Here is an 18,846-nt window from a genome sequence, read left to right as displayed (position 1 = left end):
GTGTAGATTATGTGTAAATTGTGCCAAGCTAACCCAACCCCAAGCTGACTTAACCTGACCAGACCCCAAGCTGACCCAAATTGACCCAACCCAGAACCTAAGCTGACCCAAAACCCATAATCTACATTTGTGTAGATTATGTGTAAATTGTGTCAAGCTAACCCAACCCCAAGCTGACCAACCTGATCAGACTCCAAGCTAACCCAACTTGACCCAACCCAGAACCCAAGCTGACCCAACCCAGAACCCAAGCTGATCCAACCCAGAACCCAAGCTGACCCAACCCAGAACCCAAGCTGACCCAAAACCCATAATCTACATTTGTGTAGATTGTGTGTCAAGCTGACCCAACCCTGACCCAGACCTCAAACTGACCCAACCCCAAGCTGACCTGACCCTAAGCTTACCCAAACTGACCCAGGCCCAACCCCAGCTGACCTAACCTCACCAGACCCCAAGCTGACCCAAATTCACCCAGACCATAAGCTGACCCAACCTGATCAAGCTAACCCAAACTAAGCTGATCCAACTCAGGCTGACCTAACCCACTGAGAGTTGAAGCTGACCAAGCTTCACAAAACTTTAAATTATTTACGAAATTGCCACCGCGTTTTTTTTTTAATTTAGACACATGTCGCGTTATGATTGGTCAATAGGACCTTCTCTTCCTTCTTTCCTTAACACCCCTTCTTTCAGGAACTTCACCATATATATATATATATATATATATATATATATATATATTTACTATAGGGGGTGAGATATTTTGAGACCGCCTCTTATTTTAGGACCAACTAGGACCATTGATTTTTGTACATCATCATCATCTACTACGATATACAAGACTTTTTTGTAAAAACACTAAGACTTTCCGGCGACGGGCGCACCAGAAAATCATGTGTAAGTTAACTTACACATTATTATTCTGTGGGTTCGTCACTGGAAGTCTTAGTGTTTTTACAAAAAAGTCTTGTATATCGTAGTAGATGATGATGGTGGTGTGTAAGTTACGAAAATCAATGGTCCTTTTTTAGACTTTTTTTAGTTGGTCTCAAATTATCTTTCCCCTTTACTATAGATATGAAATATAAATATAAATAATTATGAGGTGACCTTGCATCGCATGCGAATATTAGGACTAGTAATTGTATATAATCCATCTATTTTTTTTATTTTAATTTTGAACATTTATATAATCCATCTATTTTTGTACTTTGAATTTTGAAAATTTTAAAAATATATACTCTAATTATGCAACGAATATATTAAAGTCCAACATTAATTAGTTTGTCAAACTTAATATTTTTCTTAATCTAAATTAAATTTTACGATCTTAGCATCGTATTCGACATTAGATTAGAATATAAATAAAAGAAAAGGTGTGGCAGAGAGAGGATGGAGGACTGGTTAAAAATATGGCAACCACGCTAGTGTATCCAACAACAACTATTACTTGCATCATCCACCACCGTTTCATTAGTAGACCACCACCAGCCTTGTTTTCAAAAATCTCATCTTCAAATAATCGCAACCACCTCCACCTGACAAAAATCCGGTGCACCATCGGAGGAGGAGGAGGTACTAGAGATGATGATAACTCAACAACCACCACCACCGATAATGATTCATCTGGAAGCATGAATGACTTGCTTCTGAAAACTGCTTGGTATGCCTCCGAGCTTCTTGGAATTGCAGCATCGCTTTTCCGGAGTAATCAAAATACGACGACCACACCCATTATTATTATGAATAATGGTGGATCATCGTCCATTAATAATGTTATTGACCGCTCCATCATAGTTGATACCATCAAACAAGATTTTCAGAGGTCCTATTTCGTTACAGGTACTATACGTCTCCCCCCATTTAGACTCGTTTCTTTATTTTATATTTGTACATACATACATCCCGTAATCATAATGTTTTTTTTATTTGTTTTCCGTTTTTTGGGAGGAGGTAGGCAGTCTCATGGTTTTCAAAGGCCCTCTTTCACACTAAAATAATTAAAATAGGCCTCATATTATAACAATCTCCAAAACATAACAATGATTGTTCATACTTCTTTTGTGTTAATCTACTAAAACGATAAAGAAAATCATAAGAATAATAAACTAAAACAAATTAAGGATAATAAACAAATTAAGAAAAAACCATTACCATTATATATTGTATATAGCAAAACTAAGACGTTTAAAAACTACATTCATCGATCGTGGTGTCATAACATTATTATGCATGACCCGTTGGACCCTTCCAAATAGCTCGACGACCTTACGTGCAAGAAACCCAAAGGTATCAAATGCAAAGGAAATAAGGGAATCATGAGACGGTATTTGAGTACAGTGCGATACTCTACCGGTGACATATGTTGTCCTAACCCATATATGGGGACAATAAGAAGATAATCTTGAGCATGTGGTGCTTAAAAATGGCTTTTTGTTTGATTGTCATGTCAAAGTGTACCTTCATATCTTGGACCGTTTTACTAAAAAGACACTCGCCAAAAGTAACGTGTATATATATATAGTTTCCTTATTTTGAAAACTATCTTTTTTAAAAACCATAAGAACTCTTAAATTATATATTTGTTTACAATTTTTTTTTGTTCATTCATATGTGAAATGATATAAAATTTATGTTGTAGAAGAAACTTTTTTAAGAAACTTTTAAAGTAGCTTTTTATAAACTTGTGAACAAATTTGTTCATAATATTTCTTCGCATGTGACAAACGGCTATATATAAGGTTCTGAAAAAAATAATATTTTACAACATATATTTTTATAATGTTTCACATGTGAATGCACAAAAAAAACATGTGATCCAATATGAAAATTTGAAGTTCTCACCGTTCATAAAAAAATGGGTTCTCAAAATAAGGGTTGATCATGAAGGTAAATGAAATATATATATATATATCTAGTTATTGTATTCACATATACGAGTATATAAATATGTATGGGAGGTTGATCATGGATTTGGATCAGGTGCTGTTACGGTAGATGCATATGAAGACGACTGTGAATTTGCTGATCCCGCAGGTTCCTTTAAAGGGGTAGCTCGTTTCAAAAGAAACTGTACAAACTTTGGATCTCTTATTCACAAATCAAACATGAAGCTTATGAAATGGCAAGATTTTGAGGTACACCTCACCTCACCTTACCTGGCCTGCTTTCAAGTTATTGCTGTATTATTCTTACATAGGGAAATTAATTAGCAGCATCATATCGATCTCAATCCCATCCATCACTCGTATCTATCTTTTTTTTTTTTTTTGAAAGGTACTTGTATCTATCTAATCAACAAGAAACTTGGGTGTTACTTTTGCCAATTATCCATCCTAAATTAAAGATCGAGTTCCAAGCCCCCAATAATTTAATGTCTTCCTAGCTAGCTTCTTACATTTATATATATATATATATATATATATATTCCTAGTCACTATATAAGCTAGCTAGGTTGTACTGTCCTCTTTTATATATCCAACAATTAAGGCTGAGTTGTTGGTTAAACCGACCTATTCTTTTTTACTTCTTTTTAAAGGACCGCCTTAGATATCTTATTCTTAATTTGGCTGTCTTTTGGGCATACATCTTGATTATGAGCCTTTTTTTTTTCTTTGGCTTATTATGGATGTAGGATAAAGGAATCGGGCATTGGCGTTTCAGTTGCACCATGTCATTCCCATGGAAACCTATTCTTTCAGGTAAGGAACACATAAAAGTAGTCTTTACAGTGCAGTTAGTCCCACTATGGTTGATTTGAGGATTAGATATTGAGGAAGTAGTAGTTTGAGAATTTACTAGGAAATATATACACAAGTACTTCTTAGCATTCTTCTTGTCTTGCGTAGTGTCATCCCATCATATTGATAATTTGATACAGCTAGCCATGGTAATCTTTTCTTTCTATTATTATTTTATTGACTACCCATTTTCAATTACAGCTACAGGTTACACCGAGTATTATCTCAGCAAAGAATCAGGAAAAGTATGCAGGTATACAAATTGTTATCCATCTCAACAATTTGCTACACTGCTTTTTTGTTTTATATATGAGATTAATGGAGTACGTGGCTGTAATACACCCAAACTGGGATGTAGAACCCCTCACATACTAATTTTTTAATATATATGTAAATGCTTGCCCCCCATGAATATTATGGATTAAAAAAACAAGATGTGAGGGGTTCTACACCCAAGCTTGGGTGTATAACAGCTACATAAACCTTACCCTCTTTATATATATATATATATATATATACTCCGTATGTTGAATTGTTATTGTGGGAATTTTTAGGCATGTGGAGCACTGGAATGTCCCAAAGATGGCATTGTTTAAACAACTCCTGACGCCTAGAAGAGGATTTTGGAGTAAGTAACAGCCAGCCATTGGTATAATGTTTAAGTTGCAGACATCAAAGCTAAATGTTCAACTCTCCGTCTGACAAAGTTGGCTAAAATGCACCACATGCAATACACAACCCATCTTCATACACGTATGTTGTGTGCTTATCCCCATTGCTAAATAGGTCAGACTCCATATACAAATTTAGAAATTGCATATGATCCAACATGTATCTTGATGATTGTATAGAAAGAAACATGTAATATTTAACACCATAATATTCTTTAAATTGTTACCTATGAGAATTTGCCATTTTGTTAACTCTGGTAAAATATTATACGTAGATTATGGGGCACAGATCTGGATTCCAGGTCGAGTTCGCCAGGTATCTTATATATTTCTGCCTCGGAATATATCTTGTATGTCCTCCATTCTTACAAGCAAAGGCTTTAATTTTTTTTGTTAAAAGATTACATTTTACATATAGTTTGAAGTGAGCCCGAGCTACCTGTCATTTGTTATAAAAGGGTAAGAAGCTGCAGGTTACTTACATTACCCCACCCAAAAAGAAAAACACCAATCACTTAAAGTATTCAAGCTCAAAAATTTCAGATAATATAGACTAGCACGACAGTTTGATATAATGACTTGCATAGTTGCATACTATGCAAATAGCAGTTGTATAGTGCTTCAAGTTCAGACTTAACCCGCATATGGGCTTATGCTAAATTAAGTATAATTGTATAAAGCAATACTTAAACACTGAAACATAGATTATTCAAAGAGCCACGGCCCTTCCCCAGTTCCCCAGAACTGGACTTGTACATTGTTCTGGATTTGGGCTATAGCTACCAAAATTAGGAGAAAAGCTGGATCAATGAGTCATTGTCAGTTAAAAAGAAGCAGTGAGACATACTCTTGCGTCATCTTCTTCATAGACCAAATGAATATTACATGAAATAGATTTAGGAAGTAAAGAAAATTTATTTCTTTTCTTGGATGGTTTACAAATGAGGGAGTCCCTAAGAACTTCTACCTGAGTTCTTAAGATCTTCATGAGCTTACAGTTTCTTACCATTTTTATGTAGACCAGCCATACTTGAAAACAGACGTATAAGAGCGCAAAATTAGCAATACAATATTGTTCGCATAACTTAAACTGCCCACTTTACAAAAAAGAAAAGGAAGGGGGAAAAACACATGATGCAAGTAAAACTAAACCCAATATACCATTTGTATTTATTTTGTATATCGAATCTGCGAAAGAACATATATACGGGGGTGATACAATAATCCCAGAATCATACCACAATGTTAAGTGGTATACATCAACTACACACACATACCTCAGTGAGTAGGGTCTGGATTGAATTTTACAGATTCCCTCCAAATGAGTTCTTTGATGTGTTCTTCAGTGCAAGACGGCTGCTCAAAGTCGAAACTAAAAGGCCTAGGGCAGACTGGCTCCTCATTGATTTCGTGAAGGGGTGCTAAATACGGGTGACTCAGTGCCTCATCAACTGCAATATATCCTCAGGATCATAACTATGTGTGTGTGTGTGTGTCAGTGTGTGTGCAAGAAACAAAACCAGAAAATCCATGAAATCGTGAAGGGAAGGGAGAGAAATTTAGAAATGGGTTGTGCTTTTTCTTTAGGGGATTTTATTATTGTTATTTTATTATTATTTATTTTGGGGGGTGGGGATATTTGCTAGCCCCTCCCCTGTCAAGGTATGTGTGTATATGCAGGAATGCAAGAGGTCGTAGACTGCATATTTTTACATGATACACGCATACAAATTTATATATGATTAGTGATGCAAGCTTGATACCTGTAATACGCCTATTTGGGTCAAATATGAGCATTTTTTCTAACAAATCTACTGCTCCTGGAGAAGTATTGGGAAATCTAGCAGAGAATTGTTGCCTTGGATACTGCGGAAGCTGTCTAACGTATCTTCGTGCATTATCACTTCTGAGAAATCCAAGACTTGCATCGTCCGGTGAACCTATGAGCTAATGGAAGTCGGCAAAAACAGCAAAAGGGTCAAACACAATCTATCACTAACTTCAATCAACTGATTATTAGCTCTGAAGTTAATCAGCTGCTTCGATTACGTCTAGTCCAGACTCAGCAATCACTACATCGCCACACATCAAAACACCCCCGAAATCCCTCTATCCCAATATAATGCAACAATTCTCTTTTTTTGTAGAAAAATCTCAACCTAAGTTACCTTCTTGCCCCGTATCTCACATTGACTGGTTCAGGAATGAGCCCAAAACCAAAGTTTCCAACCCAATGGAACTGAAAACTTAACCATAAGTTCTCAGTTCCGAAGTCGTTAATTTGGTTATTTTGTCGGCTTTGATAATATTTTAGGCTCTTTATAGGAAAAAAGAACACAGCAGTAAGTAAACCTTTACCTCTGTGATTAGTCTGAGCTGATGCACGTAATCTCTGCCTGGAAACAGTGGTTGTCGAGTCATTATTTCACCTAGAATGCAACCTACTGACCAGATGTCAATAGCTGCTGTGTACTCCGAACAATTTAAGAGCAACTCAGGGGCTCGGTACCAACGGGTAACGACATACTCAGTCATGAAGTCTGTTTCAGAAGTCGTTCTTGCAAGCCCAAAATCCCCAATTTTTAAATCACAATTCGAGTTGAGAAGCAAGTTGCTTGGTTTTAGATCACGATGCAAGACACGTGCAGAATGCACATATTTCAGTCCTCGTAATATTTGGTAAAGAAAATACTGCATGACGTTAAAGATTCGATCAAACAGTCACCATAGTAGTAACATTTGTGTAGAAAATTAAGTGGTTGATGGTTTTACACTAGAGGTGCACAACCCATTTACTTATGAACGGGTCGATGTTGTGTTGGGTTCTATCTCTAGAGAGTACAACATGCAAACTAAAAGAAATAGGCACACAGAAACGGCTTGAATAAGCCAAAAAGATTGGAAGCTATTCTATTATGAAATAGAGTATTATCAACTTAGTATAAGCCAAAACGGTTTGAACAAGTTTGAACTAAAAGTTTTTGCATCAACCGGACCCATAACAAAGAAATAACCCATTTTTCGTACAAATGTACAATGAACACTACAACAGAGAAGAATAAAACCCATCATTTGTCAAAAATTATCATTTTTGCAAATTGCAGTATGCATTTTCTCAAAAGTTAAAACCGCTTGCTTGGAAAATTTTGGAACTTAGGAGTAATCAGTTGTTAAAATTAACTTGAACGTCAGTGATTAAGCATTGTGTCATTGACCAATTAAGTGATAAGTCTAAAAAGTATCCAAGAATGGAGCCAAACCCGACAGTGATCATCCGCCAAAGGTTGGTTAGAACGTATTATCTGATGAAGATCAGTGTCCATTAACTCATAAACGATGTAGACGTCATTGAAGTTTTCCACCTGTGGAGGCCGTATGATGTCTTTGATTGCAATAACCTGCATCGTTGAACATTAAGCATCATAATTCAGAAAATCCAAGGCAAAATAACTACATAAGAAACTAAACAAATTATTATCCAAATACAATATAATCAACTTGTGAGTGTTGACAAATCTCTGTCTTAAAATCTTGAGCACTCCTTAAGCGTTATGAATAACATATGAACATGCAAATAGGTAACTTCAAGGGGAAAACTACCAAAAAGGATGCGTCCACTTTTTAGGGACATAAAGGAAAGTAACATAATGTTCATGGGTTGGAGTACAAAGGGGATAACATGGCTAAGTCGTTTAAACACGGGACAGGCCGGTAGATTTTGTGAGAGAGATGGTAGCAAAATAGCTACAATGTGTTGGTCACCATGTTTCTCCCTTGAGAGAATAAAATAAACGATATTAATAAACAACTTCAAACTGGATACAAATTAACCGGATGCAGTTTCAGCGGCCCCGGGTGCAATAACCGAGTCACCGACTATTGCAGACATCTAGGGGTTGGCAGTGTCTATAAAGTATAAATAACGGGCATCGTGTTAGATGGAATGTAGTAGTGGTATGTCTGTGGCATGATATTGATAGATTAAGTATCCTGTGCCAATTAATGGCTTTTAGTTGAGATTTTGGAACGCGTTAATTAAAAAAACTAGTCAATATGTTTGAATTAGAAACCATATATGATGGGTAGTATGTTTGTAGATAGAGATTAGATTATTGTACATGCAGTAGTATTATTAATAAGAGGTGGATGGGGGAGTTGCATACATTTTCATGATCCATGTGTCGAAGAAGTTGAATCTCTCTTAAAGTCCTTTTGGCATCTATTCGGTTGTCAAAAGCATTCCCGATTTTCTTAATGGCGACTTCTTCATGTGTCTCTGAATTAGTAGCAGCACTGGAGCAGTGAAGAAAAGTTGAAAACAATGAGAGAGATTGTTTTTTTAGGGGTAATGCCAAGACATATTTATAAGTAGATGATCCTAAAGTCAAGGATGGTGAGGTCAAGTAGAAACTAGATGGGAATGGGATGAACCTAGCTACAACACAAGCTAGCTAGTATGAAAACAGGAGAGTCGAGGACGTCAGATTCTTATAATAAGAGATCACACAGTCCCAACTACGAGTATTAAGCAACAAATGACTAAAGAAGGAAGGAAGGTACTGACCAAACAATACCATAAGCACCGCGGCCAACGGGTCTGATGGGAGGAACGTACTTGCTTGACACTTGAAACACATTCCCATACACATTATACTCTACCATCCTCTTACTATTCTCTCCTCCTCCTCCTGCTGCTGCAGTTGAACTTGACGACGATGTTTCCATATTAGACATCCCCCCCTCTCTCTCTCTCTCTTACAATTACAATTACAAGGGAACACACAAAGAAAGAAGGAAATTAAATTTAGGGATTGAAAAAACAAGACCCGACGACTTTTTAATAAAACACAGACTTTTCAACAACCACCACCCATGTGGTAAGGTATTGTGGTGGGGTTAGTTATCCGTGATGAATACTTTTATTTTTATTTCATTTCTTTTTCATACACTACTCAAACTCATTATTATATACCGACTTGTTGTCTCTGTGTGTGTGTGCTTGAGATTCTACTGTTTCAATCCACCTGTTACCATGATTGATTTTAATTTACTTTATGCTGCCTCATTTTCTTCTATGGATTACTGTTTCTTTTTTAATTTCTTTCATTATATTTGAGAACTGATTACCTTACAATCCTTTTAACTTTAATATGATAACAAATAGTCAAATCATGATTAGGAAAAAATTAAATTACATATACCACATTAACTTTTCAAAACATATGTCTTTTTCTTTTTTGTTTTATTTCAAATTTACATTTGGTACAAGACATAAATAATTTTTTTATGCTTATATTTCATTTCATATTTAATTTTTGCATCATTTTTTTTTAATGGTTTTATTTCATTTCAATGTGATGTTTTTAAACACTGTCCTAAAAACCTTATATCGTTAGACGACTTTTTAATTTTCGTTTTTTATAATTTACACATGTGCAAGTTATATACCTTAAACATTGAAAGTAACATATCTAGATAAAATTAGCTCATTTACTTTCATATGAGCAAGCTAATCGAAAACAGTGTTTCAAAGTGGAAGGGTAACTGGTGGGATGAAAGGTCATCAAATGATAAGTCATAGGAGGTAATCAGTCAAGGAGTAAACTACTTAAAGGGTTCCGACTTACACATTTATACAATGAGACTTTTCACATAATGGAATCTAATTTTTATAATCATCAAACAATCAATCAAGCTCAAATTTATCAATTACAAGATATATTGATGATAAAGATAGAGAAGATAGCTATGAAAGTATACGTAATGTCCTTGGTCGAAAGATTAATTTGGTTTTAAATGTTGGTCGGGTCCGTCACACTCTACCCACTGGTCACTTTTGCTATGAAACTTTATTTATTAATTACCAATTTTTTAGTAATATCAATATCAATAATTTATATAATGTATGCAAAATTTTAAATAACAAACCATATAATCAATAAAATATTTATCTGATCTTAAGACTATAGCTTTTATGTTGAATTCGGATAGCGGATAATAGAATTTTAATTTTATTGAAGTTATATATTTGATTTAAACTAGAATTTTTATGGGATAAAGATCAAATGAAAAATACCTTAAGTAGATAAGAGAGAGAAAGGTTTTTTTTTTTTTTTAACTTGTTTTTTTGATTTTATTTTTTTTTTACACTTTTTTCCATCATTTTTTTTATCTAACTAATTTAAAAAAAAAAAAATCAAAAGATGAAGCCTCCCAGTCCATGACAGAGTCATGATAGCGAAATGCAGAACCCGTTAGGTAGATCACCCCATCACCGATCACCCTCTATGACATATCACTCCCACCAGCAACCCCTTATTAATATCCTTAAGGGCGAAACTCGTATTGTACTCTTATATGTATAACTCACTAATTCAGGTAAAAAACTTCATTTTTTTTATGGATTGACTTAACTAAAAAAAGAATGAAAAACTTGAAAAAAAAAAATTAAAAATCATAAAAACAAAACAAAAAAAAAAATAAGAAACGAACCTTCTCTTCTTTCTCTCTGGATCTCTACCCATTTTTATGATATTATATTGATAAATGTATATTTCTTAAAAAAATCCGGTCCAAGTGTCTTTTGATCGATCCTACTAGTGAAATTTAAAAGACGGGTTCAATGTGTTAAATCCAGCTTTTAAAACGTTAAGTATATCAATTGGAAATAAAAACTAACCATAAACATTCAATGATCCACATTAAACTTCATATGAACACTAACCATTATCAATGATCCACATTAAACTTCATATGAACACTAACCATTATCAAAAACATATAAACATCATAAGCAATTACAAGAAACATCAATACATTCAATTCCTCATAAATTTCATCATAATTTTCAAGAAAACTTTTGTGCTAAAAAAGCAACTATCACTTAGCCCCTCATAAATTCAGTCATAAAAGTTAATCACAATTTTTGTTTTAACTAAGTAATTATAACTCAACTTTATATTATATAAAATCCGGTTCAAGTGTCTTTTGATCGGTCCCACTAGTGAAATTTAAAAGACGGGTTCAATGTCTTAGATCCAGCTTTTAAAAAGTTGAGTATATCTATTGGAAATAAAAACTAACCATAAACATTCAATGATCCACATTAAACTTCATATGAACACTAACCATTATCAAGAACATATAAACATCATAAGCAATTACAACAACCATCAATACATTCAATTCCTCATAAATTTCAAGAAAACTTTTGTGCTGAAAAAGCAACTATCACTTAGCCCCTCATAAATTCAATCATAAAAGTTAATCGCAATTTTTGTTTTAACTAAGCAACTATAACTCAACTTTATATTATATATATATGGGAAAAATACATAAAAGGGGAACCTATTTACCTAAAATTCCTAAAAAGAGGAACTTATTTTGTTTTTTGTTTATTTAAAGGATACAATTTTAATAAATTTCCTAAAGAGGGGAATATTGTTAGTTTTAGACGATAGGCAGCTGTTAACTTCGTTAGTTTGCTTACGTGACATTTACTAAAACAAATTATACATTAAAAAAACAAAAAAATTACATATATACGTAATATATATATATATATATATATATATACAAATCTTTCCCCCTTCTTTCCACTTTCTCTCCCCGATTCTTCTTTTCCCCCTTTTCTATTTCCCCCCCAAATCCCATGAACCCTAATTTTTCTATTATCAAATTAGGGGTGGTGCTGGCAAGTGTTTCATCTGTATGTATCATTCTATTAGTGATAAAGATATGGGCCTTGGCATAGGGGTTATTGAGGGTACCACGTAACTGGGACGAATGTGTGGTAAAAGTGTGGATATCTGCCTTTCCAAATAATGAAAAACATAAATTTGTGAATAATTATGTTTAAAGTTTATTTGGTTCAGTTGTCGCTTAAAATTAATATGTTCAGTTCTTGTTTTTGATCAGTAGATCCTAACTCATACTGCTTTAGACATCTTGGTTGTTTGATGTTGTCCCCGTAGTTTAGTTTATTTTTGAATCAGGGATTTGTTCACGGAGGTCGGAGGATGACTGGAAGTTGGTGTAGCTGGTAATTACTTATTTCGCAACATTTTAGTTGTTCAAGATATCACAATGCAGCAAAGAGTTACTGGATGAGCCTCTAAACTCATACTTCTTAGAGATAGATTCTTAGAACTGTTGTTTGATGAGAATGTAATGGATTTGATCTTAGTCTTGACACAACATGTTGGGGATATAAGTAGCATTTAGACTTATTATTACATATAGAAAAATTAGGGTTCATGGGATTTGGGGGGGGAAATAGAAAAGGGGGAAAAGAATAATTGGGGAGAGAAAATGGAAAGAAGGGGGAAAGATTTGTATATATATATATATACGTATATATGTATTTTTTTTGTTTTTTTAATGTATAATATGTTTTAGTAAATGCCACGTAAGCAAAACTAACGAATTTAACAGTTGTCTATCGTCTAAAACTAACAATATTCCCCTTTTTAGGAAATTTATTAAATCTGTATCCTTTAAATAAACGAAAACAAAATAGGTTCCCTTTTTAGGAATTTTAGGTAAATAGGTTCCCCTTTTATGTATTTTTCCATATATATATTTATATTACATGTAGATATAGATAGATATATGTAGATTACCAAATTTTTAGTAAATTTTAAATAACAAACTATATAATCAATAAAATATGTATCTTAAGACTATAGCTTTTATGTTGAATTCGGATAACGGATAATAGAATTTAATATTATTGAAGTTATATTTGATTTAAACTAGAATTTTTTATGGGATAAATATCAAATGAAAAAATACCTTTAAGTAGATAAGAGAGAGAAAGTTCGTTTTTTATTTAACTTGTTGTTTTGATTTTATTTTTTTTTGTTCACTTTTTTCCATCATTTCTTTATCTAACGAATTTATAAAAAAAAAAATCAAAAGATGAAGCCTCTCAGTCCATGACAGAGTCATGATAGCGAATGGCGAAACCCGTTAGGTAGATCACCTCATCACCGATCACCACCTATGACCTATCACCCTCTATGACATATCACTCCTACCAGCGACCCCTAATTAATATCCTTAAGGCGAAACTCGTACCGTTATATGTATAGCTCACTAATTCGGGTAAGAAACTACATTTTTTTTATGGGTTTACTTAACTAAAAAAATAATGAAAAACCTGGAAAAAAAAATATCATAAAAATAAAACAAAACAAATTAAGAAACGAACATTCTCTTCATTCTCTCTGGATCTCTACCCATTTTTACGATATTCAAATTGGTTTGAATAACCGTAAAATAGCAGTTATTTATGTTTTGCTAGCAATGATAAGTGCTTGAAATTGAGATTACACTTAAGAGAAATTCCCAAGAACATGCGGTTAATCAAAGTGGTGGATTGGTAATCACAAAATTTAGTTGATGATTTGTAAGATTTAGGTAACCAATTAGATAGTGTTAGAATGGAACCCTAACGGGTAACAAGGCAGACAAGACCAAAAGTAGATATTTGAGTACAGTATCTAATGTAGCCAATGATGTAAATAGGCATAGCAACCCAAATTATCGTGTTTAGTAAATTTGATGTTTTGTATATTTTATTTATGCTGATATCTAATTTGCCATTAGAGACTGATTGAGTTGGTGCAGAGCCCTAATTATTGTTAAGCTAATTACGGTTAAGAGGGTGACTCCTTATAAATTGTTGTAGGGAAAATAACTATATTTTTTATACCTCGGTTAGCGGAGTGGTTTTAGACTCTTTAAGTTAGATATGAATTCTGAATTTTGCAGATAACAAGTAAAGTAAGGTTTGCAGGATTAAACAACTTAAAGACATATCTTATTAAAATGATAACTGGAAGTTATCCTTATAGATAGATGCCTTCGATTAAGCCGGAGAATTAACACCTATAATAGTTAGACTAGCGGTAAAAAGAAATGAGCTAATTTCACTCGATATGTAATCGTGCCAAGATTTCAGGTTATTAAGATTTATGCAGTTGGATAGATTGATTGCAGTTAAGACAAACCTAATGTAGAGACGATTCATGAGGACACGAATCAAACAAGTGTGGGATAGTTGTAACACCCCGAATTTCGCAGTATTATTATATTATTAAAAGTAATATACTTCAAATGAATAAATGATGAGTTGTTCATAAAGACGTATAAATTAAATGTCGGACCTAGTTTTTAAGTGATGTTTACTAGAAGGACTAAAAGTGCAAGATAGTTATAAAGTGAGGGATGTTAATGAAAAATTGAAATTAATTCAATCTATATAATAATAATTAAATGGTCATTTGGTCATCTAGAAAACAAAACAAGAAAAGAAAGTAAGGCGGCCGAGAGAAGAAAGAAAGAAATGGCGAGAGGACGAAGTCGGCCGGAAAGGAAAATAGAAGAAGAGAAGGAGAAATAGCGGGTTTCAGGTCAAATCAAATATGCCAAATCATTCATAATCAATTATAGGCTTTGATTATCATCTTTTTAAGGTACTATTTCTTAGTTTTCTAGTTTGATTAAGGTGGTTGTTTGGGTTAATATTAATTTCTTAGTATCTGGACTGAGCTATGAAACATATATTAAAATTTGATAAGATTTGGAGATTGTTTTTGTGTCACGTTATGTGGCATAAAAAGTTCAAGAAAAATTATGATTTTATAAGGTAATGATGAAATAATGATAAGGAAGTAAAAATAATTGGCTTGGAAAGTATTGGGCAAAAAAACAAAAAATAGAAAAGACGATATGTCTCAATAGTCAATATTGATGATTTATATGAATTTGGTTAATAGGTAACCAATGATTTTGAGGAATACAAGTGTATGTTGTAGCAGGACCAAAGGTGAGTATATATGATTTAATCTGGCAGGTTGATCATATGAGAGCAGATGTGCGTAAGAAATCTCATATGACCAATATAGTTATATAATGTCGTATTTGTTTAGTTGTTCTAATTGTTGAAACTATATGCTGAAATTGTCGTTATTAATTAAATTATAAATGATTAAGCCGTAACATTGGATTATATGAAACTCAGTTATATAGGTGTGATCGATTCCATGTAATGGTGCAGTTTGGACTAATATGTTTAGTTATTTGATATGTTGTTTAAGTTATGAAGATAAATAAGTTGTAGCAATGAGATTGTTATTTTGACAAGATTGTAGTAATTAGTATGGTAATAGAGAAGTTAGTGGCAAAATTTGTTGTTATTGATAATATTAAGCTGATAATGTAATAAGCAGAATCCTTCTTGTAGTTGTGAGTTTTAGGTAATATTTAAGCAACTTAAAGATTTATAGTCAGTATTCGTAGTTCACCATTGTTATTGGCCTTAGATAATGACCATGCCAAAGGTAGAATTTAGGCCATTGATGTTGTATATTGAAGAATGATTATAACGCTGAATCGACTTATTTGTATTCTAGAACACTAAGTAGGCTATAAATGTGATAGCCATGATAGTTGCAGACTATCATGCAGTTTATCTTACGCGGTACGATATACACGCAGTTTATATAATGCAGAAGGTTAATATGTTTACTCTCTATATATTCACTAAGCTATGGGCTTATTTGTTTAATTATAATGCTATAGGTGCTTATGGTTTTGGCGTTAGTGATGAGCAACAATAAAGGATGGGCCCTGAGAAGCCATAGCCATGGATGAGCACTTGCAGAAGATTTACGAAAGTGTTATCTTTAAATTACAGTCGAGTATATTATGCTTGTTACATTATGATGTGTGAAATCGAGTTTAATAATTTAAAACAAGATCTACCGCTTACTGACTACCACACACTTACGGGCAGTGTACCCGCTCGTATGTAATAAAGTTAATTGGTATGACCAGGATCGAACACAAGAACTGAATGTTGTACTTAAGGTTGTAAAAATGTAAATCAAGAGAAAGTTTGGTTTGTGACCGAATTGTCACTTTGCGTTTAGAAAAGTTAGTTTGCGGAAATTAAAACAAATTAGTAATTCCGAAGAATTAATCGAAAATGGTTTTAGTGTAAACAATAATTAAAAAGCCATCTATGTCGAATCCGCTCCACAAGAAGTCTAGGTTGCATATGGTTTAAGCTCAAAATTCAATAATGTTGGTGATAATAATCGTGACAAGTCAAAAACACAAACGGGTGCACTACGTTTGTAAAATCTACTCAATCACCTAATCAACTCAATTTATTGCAACAAGTGGTACCACCAACCCTATTACAATTCCTTGAATTAACTAGTTCGCTTGATTATTTAAATAACAATTTTATCTTTGTGAAAGAAACGTGGTACCATCAACCGTTAAATCCACTTAACAAAGTAATTTCTATTAAACTTGTATTCTTTACTATCATACCATGACCTAGTAAAAGTTATTCATAGACAAACAACTAAAATAATACTTGCATTCGACTAGTACCACTATCGAAGGACACAAATATCACCAAGAACACAAATTTAAGTAGAAGAAATCACTTTATTAAGATCTTGACAAAATGTTAAGTAAAACCAACTTGAATTTAAAATATTATGCAACCATAGTGTTAAGATTTAACTACTCATAGTGTTAAGAGCTAAAGATTGAAATAAAAAGGAAGACATAATGTACCAAATATGAAGAATAAATCCAAATCGAGGTTACAATCGAGCTACAATGAGTAATAAGAGCCAAAAATAATCTTCAAGACTTCAAATGATGTTGGGGTGATGAAAAACCCTTGAAAACCCTTAAAAAACTGCTGGAAACAAAGTGTGTGTACTCAAGTGTCCAAGACTAGGGTTAGGGTGGAGTGGTGGATGGTATTTATACCCCAAGAGAGAGAAAATGGTGATGTCAGCTCGATCTAGTGCCGCTAGGACCTCGGGTCGCGCCGCTAGGTGTGTTTCTGAGCAATTCTGATCGACGGACAGACAAACTCGTGCCACTTGGTCCCTATCTAGCGCCGCTACTGGACTTTGTTCACTGCCTAGCGCCGCTAGGACACTAGCTAGTGCCGCTAGTTTGTGCTGGAGTTGTCGTTTCAGCTTCGTTCTTCACCAATACTCATCCGTTAGTGCATATGGACCTTTTTTAAGTCGTTTTCTACCATTTGTGAGCGATAAACTTGCTTTAGACCTGAAATCACTAGCAAATACCATAAAGCACCACAAAACATGTATAAACGGCTATCAAACGTGTCTAAAACGTCCAAATTGTATGAGGAAAACATGTATAAATTGAGACATATCACATTACTAGCCCATATGTTACAAATTTGATGTGTCGATTACTTTAAATTGGTAATGTGGTCGTTAAACTGAGTCATGTCAAGTGTTTTGGTTCTGTATAAATAGGTTGTTAAATTAAAAATTAGCAGGTATGGATTGTTGATATTACAATGAGGTCATGCCAAAATTTCTAATTTTTCCTTGTGTCGTTTGAAATAAATTAGTATTCGGCATTGTTGAATAAATATGTATTTATTGAATACATATTTATCTCTAGAAAGTTAAATGAAGGTTTCTTTATGTATACATAAAAAAAAACGGGCATAACAACTTTTAATATCCTTGAGGGCGAAACATGTACCGTACCGTTATATGTATAGCTCACTAATTCAGGTAAGAAACTTCATTTTTTTAAAGGATTCACTTAACTAAAAAAAGAATGAAAAACCTGGAAAAAAAAATATCATAAAAAAAAGAAACGAACTTTCTCTTCTCTCTCTGTATCTCTATCCATTTTGACGATATTATATTGACAAATGTATATTTCGTAAAAAATCTGGTCCAAGTCTCTTTTGATCGATCCCACTTAGGGGTGTAATCGAGTCGAGTCTAGCCGACACAGTGCCAAGCTCGAGCTCGACTCGAGTTTAACCAAGCCTTTATTTTCAAGCTTGAGCTCTGTTTATAAATCGACACCTTTGAGCTCGACTCGGCTCGACTCAATTAAGAATTAAAAATAAGTTTTAAATTAAGTTAGTGTCATAAGCTCGACAATTGCAAGCTTGACTCGATTAGGCCCGGCTCGGTAGAATATAAATTATGAAAAATAAATAAAATTCAAGGATAATATTGTAAATAAACAAGCTTGATTAAGCTTGCGAGCTTTTCGAGTAGGCTATTTTGAGGCTCGAGCTCGACTCGAAAGTCTACTCGAGTAGCTCGAGCTCGACTAATACCGAGTCGATTTCAAATAATTTGCGAGTCGAATTCGGGTAGTTCGCGAACTGTATCGTCTCGTTTACACCCCTAATCCCACTAGTGAAATTTAAAAGACGGGTTCAATGTCTTGATTCAGCTTTTAAAACGTTGAGTATATGTATTGGAAATAAAGACTAATAAGTATTATAATTTTGTAAGAAACAAAGGTGCAACGAACGGGTAGTAAACAAACACCATATATAGCCATAAGGGCGGGACATAGAAAAGGGATTTAAAAGGAAATGAAATTCGTGACGT

At 33.7% G+C, this 18,846-nt stretch overlaps 2 protein-coding genes and 1 long non-coding RNA gene across 4 annotated transcripts; 2 read left to right on the top strand and 1 right to left on the bottom strand.

The window, feature by feature from the left end:
- Window positions 1-1,386: 1,386 nt before the first annotated feature.
- On the top strand, window positions 1,387-4,666 carry LOC122599794. The gene is made up of 5 exons (XM_043772380.1): window positions 1,387-1,845; window positions 2,986-3,140; window positions 3,638-3,704; window positions 3,945-3,996; window positions 4,298-4,666. Exons 1-5 carry the CDS (start codon window positions 1,416-1,418, stop codon window positions 4,377-4,379), a joined length of 786 nt encoding a protein of 261 aa, XP_043628315.1. The 5' UTR covers window positions 1,387-1,415; the 3' UTR covers window positions 4,380-4,666.
- Window positions 4,667-5,555: 889 nt separating this feature from the next.
- Window positions 5,556-9,241, bottom strand: LOC122599793 (mitogen-activated protein kinase homolog MMK2-like). The gene is made up of 6 exons (XM_043772379.1): window positions 8,979-9,241; window positions 8,578-8,707; window positions 7,675-7,812; window positions 6,773-7,105; window positions 6,178-6,361; window positions 5,556-5,865 (listed from the first exon to the last, which is right to left on the bottom strand). The coding sequence occupies exons 1-6, from the start codon at window positions 9,146-9,148 to the stop codon at window positions 5,693-5,695; spliced, it is 1,128 nt and encodes a 375-aa protein (XP_043628314.1). The 5' UTR covers window positions 9,149-9,241; the 3' UTR covers window positions 5,556-5,692.
- A 5,496-nt stretch (window positions 9,242-14,737) lies between these two features.
- Window positions 14,738-16,176, top strand: LOC122602370. 2 transcript variants are annotated; one of them, XR_006324231.1, is made up of 3 exons: window positions 14,738-14,892; window positions 15,196-15,245; window positions 16,001-16,176. It is a non-coding gene; the product is annotated as an uncharacterized LOC122602370 (long non-coding RNA). The 2 variants fall into 2 exon arrangements; XR_006324232.1 differs by lacking the exon at window positions 15,196-15,245.
- Window positions 16,177-18,846: the final 2,670 nt, after the last annotated feature.

Source organism: Erigeron canadensis, chromosome 5 (assembly GCF_010389155.1).
Source record: "Erigeron canadensis isolate Cc75 chromosome 5, C_canadensis_v1, whole genome shotgun sequence".
Taxonomy (NCBI): domain Eukaryota; kingdom Viridiplantae; phylum Streptophyta; class Magnoliopsida; order Asterales; family Asteraceae; genus Erigeron; species Erigeron canadensis.
Note: the sequence above shows the minus strand (reverse complement) of the source record. Positions and strands in the feature narration are given on the sequence as shown.

Excerpts from the sequence above, each read along its gene's own strand:
- LOC122599794 (XM_043772380.1), top strand. The coding sequence starts at position 1,416 with ATGGCAACCACGCTAGTGTATCCAACAACAACTATTACTTGCATCATC. Across the intron at positions 1,846-2,985 it reads GAGGTCCTATTTCGTTACAG|GTGCTGTTACGGTAGATGCA; the intron begins GTACTATACGTC and ends GATTTGGATCAG. Across the intron at positions 3,997-4,297 it reads GAATCAGGAAAAGTATGCAG|GCATGTGGAGCACTGGAATG; the intron begins GTATACAAATTG and ends GGGAATTTTTAG.
- LOC122599793 (XM_043772379.1), bottom strand. The coding sequence starts at position 9,148 with ATGTCTAATATGGAAACATCGTCGTCAAGTTCAACTGCAGCAGCAGGA. Across the intron at positions 8,708-8,978 it reads GGTGCTTATGGTATTGTTTG|TGCTGCTACTAATTCAGAGA; the intron begins GTCAGTACCTTC and ends TCACTGCTCCAG. Across the intron at positions 5,866-6,177 it reads CCCAAATAGGCGTATTACAG|TTGATGAGGCACTGAGTCAC; the intron begins GTATCAAGCTTG and ends GATATATTGCAG.